The sequence below is a fragment of the Taeniopygia guttata genome, chromosome 2 (assembly GCF_048771995.1).
Source record: "Taeniopygia guttata chromosome 2, bTaeGut7.mat, whole genome shotgun sequence".
NCBI lineage: Eukaryota > Metazoa > Chordata > Aves > Passeriformes > Estrildidae > Taeniopygia > Taeniopygia guttata.
In genome coordinates, this window is record NC_133026.1 from 73,727,974 (window position 1) to 73,743,584 (window position 15,611).

The 15,611-nt window shown below is 37.4% G+C and overlaps 1 protein-coding gene across 5 annotated transcripts in view; it reads left to right on the forward strand.

Annotated features, from left to right (window-relative positions):
• RAMP3 (receptor activity modifying protein 3) overlaps positions 1-11,314 on the forward strand; it is a 42,425-nt gene extending 31,111 nt beyond the window's left edge. For 3 of the 5 annotated variants that reach the window (XM_072924245.1, XM_032746889.3, XM_002191528.6), the window contains one exon: positions 10,017-11,314. In XM_072924245.1, the coding sequence (XP_072780346.1) occupies positions 10,017-10,272 (256 nt within the window). In that variant the 3' untranslated portion in view covers positions 10,273-11,314. Of the gene's footprint in view, positions 1-3,899; positions 4,036-10,016 lie in introns of all 5 variants that reach the window. The other 2 variants (XR_012053962.1, XR_012053963.1) reach the window with 2 other exon arrangements.
• Positions 11,315-15,611: the final 4,297 nt, after the last annotated feature.

Sequence of the window (15,611 nt, forward strand, 5' to 3'; positions counted from 1 at the left end):
AGCTTACACTCACAAGGTGGTATCAGTATGTCAGTGCTCATATTTTCAAGTCAACTAACAAGTAGTTAAAGATATAAGAATATAATAATTCTAAGTCACTTGGAAAAGATAATGTAAGCAATTTAGAAGTGATGTTAGATGCTATTAAATCTCAGGACTGTCAGCTCATATGCCTTTCAACACCTTTCATGACCTGTTTGAATTTTATTATGGTAACATCAGTAATCAAAAACAGTCTTCATGGAGCTTATTATTAAAGGCTGTATTGCATAAGATTTCTGTGTAAAGCTGCTTGGTGGTAAAATAGTATGGTATAACTTGATAGACTTTGAGTATTTTGTATTATGCAATGCAGTAACAGGACAGTATACTTTTAGAGGCAGTGAAAATTAAAATTAAAATATAAATGTATTATGAAAAGGGAAGGTTAATGCAAACTTTTCTGATACTTCTGGTTTGCAAAACAATTTCTACATTCTTGTTTTTTAAATGGATCAACCATGAACACACAATAATGGAGATTAACTCAGCAGAGACAAAAAAAATAGATCTTCTTGCTCCAAGCTACATGTGGAATTAATACTACTGTGTTTTGTATTCAGGGTCTTGTTTCAATTACAGAAGTTTATTATGTAACACTACTTTTAAAAAAAAAGTACTTTGCATGGTTAATTGCCAACGCTCTAGCATTTCTATTTATCTTTACAGAATAGTATATAATTCTGTGCTGGAAAATATTTCCAAGATATGGAATGCAGTCTCCTGCACTCTTAAGCAGATAAGTCACCTTCTTCAGCCTGTTGTGTTATCTGCAAAAGGCAGGCACATGTTTCTGGCTGCATTGACAAACTTGAAGGCAAAGTATGAGATGCCTGTAGTGCTTATAAAAATAATAGAGATATGGCAGCTTTGTAAAATTAAAAATTTTCTCTAAGATAAATGCTGAGTATAGGGGTGGAAATCAAAGGTTGTCAAGGCAATAGTGCATTGATGAACAATTATGAGTGCAGTTATTTGCAGCTCTCAAGAAATTGATGTTTTTCATTTCTCTCAGATATACAAATAACTTTCATACATTTCACTGACTGCTAAAATGTAACATTTCATATTAAGGTATAATTATAAAATAAACATAGAAATACTCAAATGAGAGTTCTGGCATCTAGAAGTGGGTTCTATGTCTACCTGTGGGACTGGGAGTTATCAGTGAGGTGCAGAGTCCAATTTTTATCTGCAGGAAGGTAGTTTAAGAAGCACAATGATGGTTCTATATTATGTATAACGTATCACATAAGTTCTATATTATGTGTAACTTATCACACTTATGTATAGCTTATCACACTTATGTATAACTTGCACTGTAATCCATAATGGATTTTTGCTTCCTATTACTGGAGAGTATATATATCTAATATATATCTAGACTGATTTGTAGTAAGCAGGGGTAAGGTATGAGTATTATTACTTATAAAAAGTATGTGCAAAAATGTAAGGTTCTTTCTGCTGTTGGTGGTTTCTATGCAGGGAAACAGATTGGTTTTTAATCATCTCTATGAAAATAAGTCATTGTTTTCATCAGCCGAAGAGGAATTCGATAAAGGGTCAGAAAATACCCTACTACTTGGCTACTCACCGTGCTTAAATATTATCAGACCCCATAACATCTTTCTTATGTCAAGGGTTTGTAACTATTCACAGGTGATGTGCCATGTTACATTGTTCTTCCTCAAACTGAGGTAGAGTTTAGCTGGGCCCAAGATGAAGTTAAATAAACTTAGCAGATCCAGGAGCTAAGAAACTGCTACCTTTCCCAGGTGACAGTCTAAAGATGCTGGGTCGCTCTGCTTCTGATGTGCACATTGTCCAAAATCCTCTGACACAATATTTTTTCCACCTGGTTAGGAGGTTGCTGGCTTACCCTTAAGCAACTCCGGGGAGTGTTGCAACAGTCAAATCTTTTATACACAGTTGTGGATAAGGAATAAGGCCCTTTGGGTCCACCATTTGTTTCTGTTGTGTGTATGAGATGTTAGAACAGTCTTGGGAAGCCACGAAGAATAAGAAGTTACATAAGGAGAGAGAATGTGTCTTTTCTAGCACAAGTAAGAGGGAAAGATATAAGAAAGGGAAAAAAGCACATTAAATGGTGAACATGCTGTGCTGTCAAAGTCATGCTAAAACATAGTAATGTACTTGAATAGTAGATAAGTGCAACTTTTCAATATTAGGCTTCTTCCCTAATAGTCTTTATGCTTCATTTTAAATCAGTTTCTGATATTGTTACTGTTCCTCTGATTTTATGGTTATTTTTTCATCAGTTTTGGTCTCGTTTGTGAACTGTCTGTGCCTAGATTGCAATTTCACATAATTCATTTATTATTCAAGACTGCAAAAAGGATTTATTCTTTAACTACTCCAGTAGCTGACATTATCTGAAGCTTAAGATCTGTAATTAGTTGACTGACTTTTAACTCCCATTATTTGTGCTCTGCTTGGAGCAGAACACAACAGCCACTCTCCTCCCAAAGCAAGTGGCTTTTTTAATTACAGGAATTTTCTAAAGTTTATATTATTTATTATTTTTTCATAAATAATCAGGAAAAGTGTACGTTCTTTACATGCTCATAAAAATTATGGGAGGATGGTTATGAAAATGATGACGAAAAGCTCAACTTAGAAACGGATTATTTGTTGGTTTTTTTTGTAATTTTTTAATCTGTGGAGATGCTACAGTGGGTGTTCCTCAAAATATAAGCCTAACTGACTGATGATTTCTATTTCACAGCTGCATATTACCAGATAATTCTCTCCTCTCCACTTGAAGAAATAGTTCTCTGGTATTATAAAATGCTTGTGCTACTTTGGACTAAGTGGAATCTAATAACAGCTTCCACTCAGCAGGTGACACTTTAATACTCTTTAATATTCTAATAAAAATGGAATATGAAGCAATTTTTTATAGATGTAAGCTGGAATTAAGAAGAAGGACCTTTCTGTTATTTCTTTCTCTGTGAATTTTTGTCTGTTGGTCAGAAAAATTATTATCTTCATGGTTGCTTGTTTTGCGTGGCTGTCTGGAGGCCCAGCTGTGGAGCGCCAGTCTGAATTCAAGTCACATTTTCTCTGTTCACTGTCAGCTTGGTTCATCTAGATGGAAAGAAAAGCCTTAATCTCCTGATATGTGGCATGATCTCAGCAGTTCTGAGCTAGCAACTTTCCTCCTGACCCTGGCTCCTCCCCAGGTGTTGGATGATTAGATTGAAGCTGGCTAAGCTAATTTTGGAAGCACTGGTAGAATGAGGGTTTTATCATGGAGTTGGAACATTCTAAGAAGAGTGGAGATAAATAAGCTGTTAATTGTAGCAAACTTTACAAGGTGAATGAACAAAATGGCTGATGTATTTGGTAGAAAGCAGAATCACCTCAACAGGTGATTGTGTCAGTGGCTGACCCAAATACCTGATTGCACCAAGTGCACTTGTATTCATGCTGACTGGAGTGAGGATTGTGCCAGTCTGTGGTGACTCAGGTGGAAATGCTTTTGGGGAGGAGTTGAGCTGAGATACATACAAGGATAGGGTGCTGCTTGCATGTCTCTCCATAACTACAGTGGCAGATTTGAGTGTAATTCTCTACTAGCTTGCTTTTTTTAACAAGGCTTCTTTTTGCTAGGTACAACAGGTGTGAGACTCATCTGTCCAAGGTACTAATTGTCTTAGACTCTCTTTCTTGGCAGGGGAAGCTTCAAGGAAGCTGTGCATCATGCCCTACAATTATTCCAGTGTTTTTCCTGACTGTAAAGGCAACATAGTTTTGAACAATGCAGAAGTTTGATTTGAAATGGAGCATGAAAATAAATAGTAGGAGTGTGCCTTCAAATGATGTTATTGGCTTTTCAGGGCTCTCATCTCTGTCAAGCATGGCCTTTGAAGGAGAAAATGTGAGAGGAGAGGAGAAAATACTAACAGTTTTCCTAATGACACTGAGACAAGATGCATAGCTGATGGGAAAGAAAAACATTCTGATCCTAGCCAGGTATTGCCTTTGCCCTGTCATTGTGAAGGAATCTGAATTGAATAGAGAAAAAGTAGATGTGGTAGCAGAGTTCGTGCATCTGCCATTTTCAGCACTGAGAAGTGTTTACTGGAGATCAAAAGATGGTCTTATTATTTGGATCTGAATTTTGGATTGCTTCCTGCTTCTGTTCACATGTTCTAGTATAAGGTTTAGATATGTAATATAAGGAGTAGATATGTAATGATTGTGTTCATACTATTAAGGACATATTCCACACATCATCAGTAATGGCTACTTAAGAGATACTGTGCTTATAAGAAGTTGGATATGTATGCTTTAGTGTTTGTGGGGAATTACGGGATTGGCTTCTGAAAACATGATGTAGTGATGGCTTCAGAGACTACTTCCCCTCTTACTGGGTGTTCTCCAAAAATGGGCTGTGTACAACTGAGTAATCATTAAAATCTAGTCAAGAGTGGTGGAAGGTAAAGCCTGCTTGCCAGTTGAAGTTTTTGGCTTGGTAAAATTCCAGTGCTACTAAATATTTGACTATATATGCAGTACCTTATGTCAGGCTACATTTACCTTCTTGTTCTACATTTGCTTAATATAGTGGCTTCTGCTGCTCATTAGAGATGGCCATTAGGTGTATAAAGTAACTGCTTACATCTGTAGTTGCTCTTTACATTTTCTGGCTGTATCTTTAGGAAATGACAACAATTTAGTAATAGTTGTGCATTTTTGAGTTTTTACTTCAGTTTATTTTGCTGTTGACAGCTGTTGATGTGAAACTAAGGGTGGAGATCTGTAATTACTTCATAGGATACCAGAATCTGTTTATTATTTTCAACCCAAGTGAATAAATCTGTCACAATGTCTATTATTTAATGGCATGAGAGTAAACTGTACTTTATAATTTTTTCATTAAACCTGTTTCTCCCCATCCCAATTCATTTCCTTCTTTGTGTTTTTGTACCACATTATTTTCTTGAGGCTGAATTCTCTATTGGAGCTGCACAACAGTAGATCTGATCTGATTGGGGGGGTAAAAATGTGACTATGAGAATACTCATCTTGGCAGGAGATATGTGATTAAAGGAATGGTGAGACACAGACACAAATCTGTTTGGAGAGATGTTGAGTGAGAAAATCTCAGAAATATTCCACCATACTTACCGGCTTCTAACTTGCTATAAAATTAAAGCTGTCCTTTTAACATGGTGGTGAAACCTCTGGAAATTATCATCTTAAGGTTTGGATCCTTATTTGAAGTTCATCCAGGCTGTTCCACGCTGAAGTTCTAAACAATCTGGCTGCATCTCACATAAGAATAGGCTTTTTATTTTTGTGAGTTATTTTTGCTACTTCCTGCCTCCCCTTCATCTCGAAATGCTGTTAGAAAAGCCTTTCTCATCATATGATATTTCTTGTTAATATTTTTACATTTCAACATTTTGTGTTCCAGTCTGGGTGCAGGTTAAAATAATGATAATCCAATTTTATATGTATGTGCATAGAGCAAATTAATATGTATGTGTATAAAGAAAATTTTGGTTGAATAATCTGGGGGAAAGCAATTAGTTTTAAAGCATCTTTATTAACATACACCACATGACTTGTAGTGTCCTGGAACAGTGCCTCTAGATTGCTGTCTGGGATTGTAGTGTCCCTGGTGTATCTATTACCTGGTTGCATCAAGACTCAGTTAAGGTAGAGAGATTTTTCATTGTATTCTGAGTACTTGGTGGATTTAAAATAACAAAAATTACTCACAGTATTGTATATATCTAGTATTATATATATATATATATATTACTACCCTTCTATGATTATATCAGGAATCATGAAACTGAATTATTTAAAATGGGGTAATGGAAGTGGGGTGTTTTGATTTTTAATCCCTTGCCCTCCTCATTATGCAACTGCAAAATATTCCTGATTGCTTATGTGCTGATTGTCTCTGTGGTGGTCTATCCATGAGTGCTGGAGAGGTGGAAAGATTCTCCTATTGGAACTGACAGTGAGTCTACTGGCTGCAGCCAGAAAATGCCCTCAAATGTTTGTCTTAAGTAATATATATATATTGTATTTGGCTTTTTGATAATTGTTTGTGATTCTTTCAAGTAACAAATTTGCTTTGGAAAATATTTATTTGTTAAAACTCTTAGTTAAGCAATCTATTTGTTTTCTTAGTCTCATGAAAACATGGAGGAGGGGGTTGTGGGACTTGTGTTTTTGTAAACCAATCATCTGCAGTTTTCCTGTGCAGGGATATTGAGGAAGAAATAGCAAGAATTTACTACATTCCTCCCTGGACATGTGAGAAACTACACATGAGATTCAAGCCCCACTTAGCCTGAGAAGTGCCCTGAGTGAGAGGCAGCTGTGTACCCTGAGATAGATGAAATGTAATAAACCCAGCTGTCCATTTAAATAGTTTGAGTGGATGTAACAGGAACATATCCTTGTGACAAGTGGACACTCCGTGAAGCACTGTCCCATTAAGGCAAATGTGTCCACATTCCTCATAACTGCTTACTGTCTAGGTTCTTATTTGTGGGTAACATGTTACCTACATTGCCTACCATTCCTCATAATAACTGCCTACTGTCTAGGTTCTTATTTGTAGGTAACATGTTAAAATATATCTTCTCATGGGTAAAATACTCACAAAATAAAATACTACACAGTTTCAACAAAAAAAAACCCCAGTGATGTGGTTGTTATTGTCTGATTTAGTGGAAACGTAAGGTACAGGAGAAAAAGTGTATGTGCTCTGAAAATGAGGTATTGTTCTAGAATATCGGAAATTATCCTTAATGACAAATGTGTTATAGTCCAGAGGTTCCTCTGAATGAATTATTTTTCGTGTTCTCTGAAAGTATTTTCAATAATGTGCAGCATGTCCAAGGTGCTGGTTCCTTGATAGAAACTGCAGTTGTCCTGAGTGTATCAGAGCAAAGCACATCTTTATATGAATTTTGCTGCTCAGACTATGCTTAGATTTTGGGTTTTTTGTATTGGACTACTTAGCTGAGTCTAAACTAATTTAATTTTTTGGCCCATTTGTCACAAAGCTTGTGACCTAGATCCCACTGAATATCTCTTTCCTTCGTACTACCTAGGTCCCTTGTAGCTAGCCTGAAAGAGAGGAAAATGTGTCTCAGCACAAAGAATAAGAACGTTCCTACACCCTCTTATAATCTGAAATATGAAGGAACTTGAGCTCCAATGTGCTCTCCAGTTACTTGTTCAGAGAATAAGTGGAAAGTATCATTTCTTGTTCCTTCCTTTCACAAGTTGTGGAACTTTAATGCACTTTTTCTTGAAGTATCTCCAGTCAGAGGTCGGGACGTCTTTGTCATAGCCATTTTATTATACAGAATGGAAAGGTTTCCTATTCCAGCCTTTACCATTTGAATAAAGAGAACTACATAAGGCATGAAAGGATTAGGCATAGGAGGATTGAACTGGAATTAAATATCTATTAGCCCCCATCTCCCTCTTAAAAAAGCCCAACTTGCAAACCAATTGATCAACTACAAAAACATCCATGCTGTAGTAATGAGGATGCAGTGCTCCCTTCTGAGGCAGCTGTTCCACAGTGCCATGCAGAGAGGATCTTTTTCTTTGTATGAACTTTCTGTAGACTCTAAATTACAAAACTACATAAATATTTAAGTGATTTCAGCTTTACTGGCAGACATGCAGTTCTCCAGCAGCTGAAATTTTCCTTGATCTAGGTTCTCACAGTTGTCTGAACTAAGAGTTATAGGACAGATAAATTTTTTTCCCTTTTTTTAATGAGAGAAGGTTTTAAGGAAAAATTGTAAGGAATTCCAACTATTACAATGACATTTTAATTCTACTTTGGCCCTTTGGATTCAGTATTTCAAATACAATTTATTCCCAAATTATTTTTTTCTGGCCTTTTGGCAACACTTAACTTTTTCTAGCTGTGTTGTATTTACAGTCAAAAATCAGTGGAAAATATTTTTGTTTGCACCATCTAGCATTTAAGAAAAATTCTACAGGATTCTTTGTAGAACACTGATTTTTTTCTATAGTATTTTAAATACAGAGGGAAAAAATTACATCAAAAAATCTTTGAGCTTAGGGTACTTTTATGCTGAAGTCGCCTGGATTTATTGTTGATTTTCTTATTGGGTTGGCTGTAACAGCGGCCATTGATGGCACAGAGGTGCTCATGAGAGCATGGCCCAGAGCAGGCTGGAGCCCTGACCTGTCTGGGCAGCTGGATGCTCCTCCATCTCTGCATGGTAGCCTGCTGAACCTTGCAGCCTTGTCTTCAGACCTGTTGCTCTTCAGGTCCTCTGGGACTGTATCTCCCACATTCAACTAGTCATCTCCAGATCCTAATTTAGTCCAAGGACATAAAGAATGGATGCCATTAGGTCACACAGAAGAATGACACTATTAAAATAGCAAACAGATGATATTTGTGTTTTATTTTTAGCTTATTTCCTGTGGTTGCTGATGTTACAAAAGCCTCCTTTCTAGTCACTTTGCTTAAAATACGCATACATTGTGCACATATGCATCTTCATGCTGGAGTTTGACATTAGATTGTGCAGTGTGTTTGCTTATGAAATGAAGCAGTATTGGCTCAAACTCCTTGAGACTGAGAACTACAAGGGATGTGCAGAAGGCCCTTTCTGTGATGCTTTTTCTTCTTCTCCGAACACAGCCCTGAGAATTTAGGTGCTCAGCAGGCTGTGTTACCAGCCTTTGTGGTTTTAGCATGGGTGGGCAGAGATTTCCCCTGACAGATACACAGTAGACAGTAGACTTCAGACTTGGCCCAAACGCTGAATGTCTCTTCTCCTTTAGTTTACAGCAAAGCATTGAGTCAACATTAGTCCCCTGTAGGACTTAATGTTAGAACGAGTCAATCATCAGGAGTCCATATTTATATGGGCTGTAAGGAAGAGTAGGGTCTTCAGATGCTGTAAAAGGATGCTGTCCCTGGAGATGTCATGTGGATTTTTGCTTTCTCCTTTCTATTTTTAATTCCCCTTTGAAGTGAGATTGTTGCGTCACGCAGGACTAAAATAAATGCAACAGACAACAATTCAGCTTCCTTATTTCTTGCCCTATTCATGCATTGACCAGACACTCTTCGTCTTCCTAATTTCCGATCTCCTCCCTTATATCTGTTCACTTCCTGAATTTCTTTGCCTTATAATACTAATTTAGGCTTATTTTTGGTGGGTTTTTTTTTTTTTTTTTGTTTTTTTTTTTTTTTTTCCAGAGGGGTAGCCAATTCTCATAAATATAAATTACTCCTGGACAAGTAAATTTTAGCACATGCAGCATTGAAATCACATGTTAGGTATTACAAGGAATTCCCAGCCTATCATAAGCAAACATGTAATTAGAATTTATGTCTTTATTTATTCCCTGGTGGGCATTTGCTGGAGTTGGAAAGAAGAGGAATTTTGTCAAAAGCTAGCTTTCTATATCTTTATTTTCCCATTATTTTCTTACATGAGAGTGCAACGGAACCAGAATTTTTACACAGTACTGCATGTTGTGGTTCAGTCCGAGTGCCACATCATAATTTTCACAACAACATCATGTCTAGTGGCAATTGAGGCATGAAATATCCATACTTTGTTCAAAATGTCCTGTTCTTTGCACATTTGTGTGCATGTTTTTTAAAGAATCTGTAGATGTCTGTAGTGAGGGAGTTCTGTTTGTACTTAAGTGGCATTAGGAGGCTCTGGCTATAGTTGGGGTTTGACTGTTGTCCGTTTGGGATCTCAGAACTTCACATGAAATCTGTCAGTTGCATTAGTACATGTGAGTCAGTTCTCCTGCCCTGCTGTGCCGCAGCTTCCATTGGAGATCCTTCAGCAGAGTATCTGCATGATAGACACACTCTTAGAGATTTCATACGGCGCCCTCTATAGCTTTCTCCAAATGTAATATGCATATACATTCTATTTCAACTTCTCTTATTTTTCTTCTACTCCCAGGTATTATGACAACTTTACCCAGTGCACAGAACGTGAAGCCAACAATGCAAGTTGCTTTTGGCCAAACCCCCTTGCAGAAGGCTTTATCACTGGAATTCATAAACAATTCTTTTCAAACTGTACTTCAGAAAAGATTCACTGGGAAGATCCACCGGATGAAATTGTCGTAGCACTGATTTTGATCCCAGTCATGTTGACATGTGCCATGATAACACTGGTAGTATGGTGCAGCAAGAGAAGTGATATCTTGGTGTAAGTTCTTCCTCTGGCCTTTCTTTTTCTTCATTTCATTCTTCCCTAAACACTAAGAAAGGAGGACAAAGAGAGGAACGTGGCATAAAGATTTCAGATCTGCTGAAATGGAACCAGTGAGATATTGAGAACCTCCTGTGTATGAAGGACTGCCTGCTGCTGCTGCTGCTGCTGCTGTTGTGGCTCTGCTTCTGTCTTGACCATGAGTATTGCTGGTGGAAAGCTCTACTTCCATGAAGCCTCATCAGCATGGAATTCATAGGCAGCTCACAGAAACAGGAGAGTTCCCAGGCAAATGGACCCCTGGTCTGCAAAAGGAGCAAAGCTGTATGTGTGTAATACTGGCCTGGGGGGAAGTGATATCTCTTGAGGTTTTGTGCAGGACAGTCAAAGTTTTTATCTGTGAACCCTGTGACTTGGAGAGATCCCTGGCACAGGAACTGATTACTGATATAACTAGATGGCAGCTTTTCCCAGAAGCTAGTTAAAATTGTCATTATCAAAACTGGGAAGTATTGCTCTGGCAAAGAAACAACTTCTGTGTCCAGTGACTATCTGCACAGGGAAATTATCCTGCCACATTACAAAATAATTTATAAAACCCTTTAGGCATGGTTGCTTGGAATTTTATGTTTTACAAACAAACTTTGGGAGGATATACAAATCTTACTTTGCAGATCTGGAAAATGTGAGAGGAAATTGTTTGATTATAAATATACTAAGGAGTAATGAAGAAACTTTCATATGCCAGACTTTTTACTTTTCCTCTTTTATAATTATTATTCTTGATGACTTGTGTTCACTGTATACTCCCCACTCTCACTCCAGTTTTTGCAAGTGATATACTACAAATAAATATACAGGTGTCATGTTGAGGTGCCTTTCAGAGTATTGTACATAAATAATTCTTTGTCCTGTGAAGAGTGTGGGAACTAAAGTATGAACATCAAAACTTGGAATAGAAGTAGGAGGAAAAAGAAAAATTCAACTCAGAAATCTTATTCTGTAATGTAATAGTTGAAATAAAGATCATATACTCAAAAGAACTTCTCTGTGTTGCAAACCTTCTTTTCACAATATGCCTTTCAGTCCAATGCTTTTCTATGACAAGTGTGCAATGTCTCTTACAAGTGACTTTTCATTTTTCCACACCTTATGCACACAAATAAAATACAGCTGAATGGTTGAGTAATTGTGTTTCATATATTTTATGGTGAGATTTTCTCCTTTAAGGTTCTGGCTCCATGTTTGAGAGTTAGGTCTATGAATATGAAATGCATTTCCAAGTTTGAATCAAATTAGAAGTTCTCAATTTACTAGATTATTTATCTACATGCATTGTATATCGATAAATAAATAACCCTTATGAGCTGTACGGGTTGTTTTCACATATATTCACAAGGGTTGAAGGCACCAACTTGTTTATTCATTACTCTGATGATAGAAGAATTCAATTTTGAAAGTTTTTCCTATGTGTTTTTCCAAAGACTCTTCCTCATTCTCTAGATGCTAGCAGAAATTGCTCTTTGTAAAAAAGAAGAATGAAATAATGTATTAAGTGATTCTGTTTAATTTTCTATTGAACTTTATTTTCTGTATTAAAATGCATTGGACCACCAAAACAGTTCAGTTAAGACACCCAACCCATTAATTTTATCTAAAATATTGTTTGGTTAAGCATTTTGTGTGGCCAAAACCAAACAACCTTATATTCTGGATGGAGTTTCATTTTAATTCTCATTTATTTAAACTTCAGCAAGCTTCAAGGCAAGTTTCAAATCTTTGGTTTGGAAACCACATAGCAAAAATTTTGACTTTTGAAAAACCACATTCATTTCAACCTAATTGTCATGTTTGGGTCAAATTCTGGACAGTTTCTGACTCATTTGAAATCATGTTCACCTAATGAACAGGTTGCCTCAGAGATATCAGTCATCTTAATTTGTAAGCATAATTTATAAAATGGATTGGCCTGGGTACTAAGTGAGGAAGAAACCTTGATGAAGTCATACCACCAGATGTGTACTGTGGTCTTTAAAAAATGCCATGTTTAAAATCTCTAGTTCAAAGAGTCTTTTAAAATATAAGATTCAAAGGAACAGAAATGGTAGATTTTAATTCATGTGCTGCAGAGTAGGGGTAGACGATGCTGACACTAGTCTGTGCTTTGGAGGTGAAAATTTAATCATTGTTGTGTGTCTTCCTCATCCAGGTGTGATCTTCTATTACTTTTTATACAGCTGAAGAAGGGCTGAGAAGTTGAAACAGTGCATGGGAAACAACACTGATTATTTTATGTAGTCTCAATGTTTTAAATCTGTGAAATATTTATAGTGTCTTTAGGAAAAATGCAGTTGCATTAATTAGTTCTTAACAATTGTGTACATTAATAGGGACCCAGAATGATAACTGTTGAATCTTTTGACATAGGTTGTACTATATGTTGATGACAGTTAGTGGTTATTTTCTACTGCATGGACCTTGCTATATCTCCCCCAAAGCCTGTTTCTATTTGCAAGAAAATCACATCAGGTACCAAGAATCTGGCTCATTAATTAATTGTAAATTAATTTGGTATCATAATGGAGTCTCAGGAATAATGATATTCAAAAAGAAAGAAAATAACTTGTTCAAAATCCTTCCTAGAACTGGAACTGTTGTTGATCCCTATCAATATTTAGGCCAAAAGAGAAGTGACAGTTATTTGCTGTGAGTTGTGATATTTTTTGCATTCAGTAGCAACTGTGGAAGTGCGTATTTCCATAGCGTGTAAGAGCTTCAACAAGTGTTGGAACTCGGAATGTCCCTCAGACATTTTTGGAGGTTCCAGGCCCTGGCCAGAAGCATTTGAGACCCTGGCAGGCAGCTGGAAAAAGCTGTGATTTTGAGTTTAAACCATGGAATAATATACCAACTTTGCAGGTAGAACAAGAAGTTAAAAAAGTTTAGATATTATAGTAGAAGTAGTTACAAAGTAGAGGGAAGAATTTTTTAGTATTGTACAAGGGGGTTTTAACACATGTATGGGGGGGGGGGTTTACTTTGTACATGGGGGTCAGAAGTTTTAAGATGGAGGAATGTAGGCCGGTCCTGTTTCTCCTCTTTCTTCTTCCTTGCCTCCATGTTCTTGATGATGTTGGCACTTATGGATTGGTTTAGAATAGAAAAGCACCATTTAATGTAGGTAGTAGGTATTGGGGAAAAACTGTAAACATGTATCACGTAATGTACCATATAAAAGATAGCAGCAGCCCTGGGCGGGGGGAGAGAAGAAGAAGTTAGGGGACAGAGAGGATGCTGGGATGTGTGTGTACCTTTGCCTGAGCTGCTGACCAAACCGCAGTAGCCAGAGAAGACAATCTTCTAGATAGCTTACAATAAACTGCCTTGAGACCGAACAAGAGACTGCTGAGTTTTCTTTGGAAGCACGGGTTGGAGGAGAGACTTTACCAATACACGGAACCCCTGAACCAGGCTGGGGTTCCGACAAGTAAAGAGTTAACAGAAGAAGATGATGACTAGCAGGACCCAGACAAAGGCAGAGAGGGCTGTCATCTCTTTCAAGAAAAATAGCAGGAGGACAAATGAACAGTATTTCTTCAGGGCAAGGATAAAAATGGTCAAGAACAAAAAAAAAAAATGCGGTACTTTCTTCCAGGAGTATGACCTCACCATTAGCAGTTTGGTAGCAAATGTCCCTTGGGGCATTGGTAAGGAATAGTGAGGAAATCCGTCATGCTGCCTGCATCTGTCCAGCGTTCATCCAGAGGGAATCAACAGCCCCTTTCATTGCTAGCATGTCCACAATTAAATGAATGTATATGGTATAAATTCCCTTCTACACGGACTGGGCATCCAGGTGAATTTACAGGAATGCTCAACAAGTGTGCCCCTTTTTTGACTCTTGTAGGTAGTGTCTCTTCCTGCCTAAATGTCATATGTGGATCCTGGCAGTAGGTGTCCACCTGCTCCAATACATTGGCTCTTTTGGAAACTAAAGCAAAGTATGAATTTTGCAAGGCAGCAAGATGTAATGCTGCAGTGCTGGATATTATTTTGCTTAAGCCTTAATTGTCAAAAGCATGAGAGTATTTCAGAAAGTGAAAGGTCCCTAGCTGTATTTGCCAAGTCTGAGTTCCATAGGAGAAAAAGAAAATGTTGTATTTTTTTAACTCATGGGTGGTTTGGAAGGATAAAAACTGTTACTGATTCTGAATACAGAAAAAAATGGAGCTCTCTATGTGCTTTGATATAAATACCTACGAGCATGTAGTAGTATTTATTTATTTATATTAAGATACTCAGAAGTGGACATGAATTTTAGTTAAAGACTCTGTGTTTCTGCTACTCTAACAAAATTTTGAAATATGAAACTGAGACCCTCAAATAGTGGATTTGATAAGAAAAGCAATTTTTGTGCACAGTAGGAAATCTGAGGAGCATTAAGGCTACTAACTTGTCTGTCTAAACTCTCAGCGGAATATTTAAAAAAGATACAAATAGTAATGATGCATAATAGGCATAATCTGTCAACACCAACTCTGCAAAACACTCGGGGAGTGGAGGCAGAGCCAGGTGGTCACAGGCAGTATGCAGGTGCCGCCCTACTTAGAGCTGGCTGTGAGAGCCAACTCAGAAGTGTCTAGAGACACATCAGTGCGGTGCCGTACTTGGTTTTGAGGGATGGGCCTTCTTTGCCTTATGCAGAAACCACTGTTAATGTGATTGCCTGGCTGCTGGAGGAGTCAGCTTCAAATGAGTTTGTAGAAGATTTGCCTTTGTAGAGTTTCCTGGGAGTGTGAATATACAGACAAGACTACCAGGCCACTGGGGTTTTTTTGGAACTCGCAGGGATAGCAGCAGCATAGTTGGAATTACTCCTTAAGGTTTGACATTCAGATATAACTGAGTTCTGTCTAAATCCTTCAAAGTGGGATATTTTTTCTTTACTAGTTATTGTATCTAGGGTTTAGATATCTGCATGAGAACAGGGTCTCATACTTTATTTTCATCATGTTCTAAGGGAGACTCTTGGTTTTCGTGAGATGAATGGTCAGAAATGCTCTCAAAGAACCCAGCTACAATGTGGTAGACATGTAAATTACAGAGGATGTTAGTCATGCTCCCAGGTACCTTAGACCTCTGTTCTTCAGTGCCCCGTCTGAGTAGGGAATAATCTTGGAAGGATGCTATGAGCATAAGAAAATCACAAGTAAAGAAAAGCACAAGAAGATCACAAGTTGCTTATATATTGAGTTGTAGAACCTACTTACAACAGTCTGCAATTAGAAAACCAATGGGAAATACAGGCAGGGAGAATTTTCCTGATTCAGTCCACTTGGC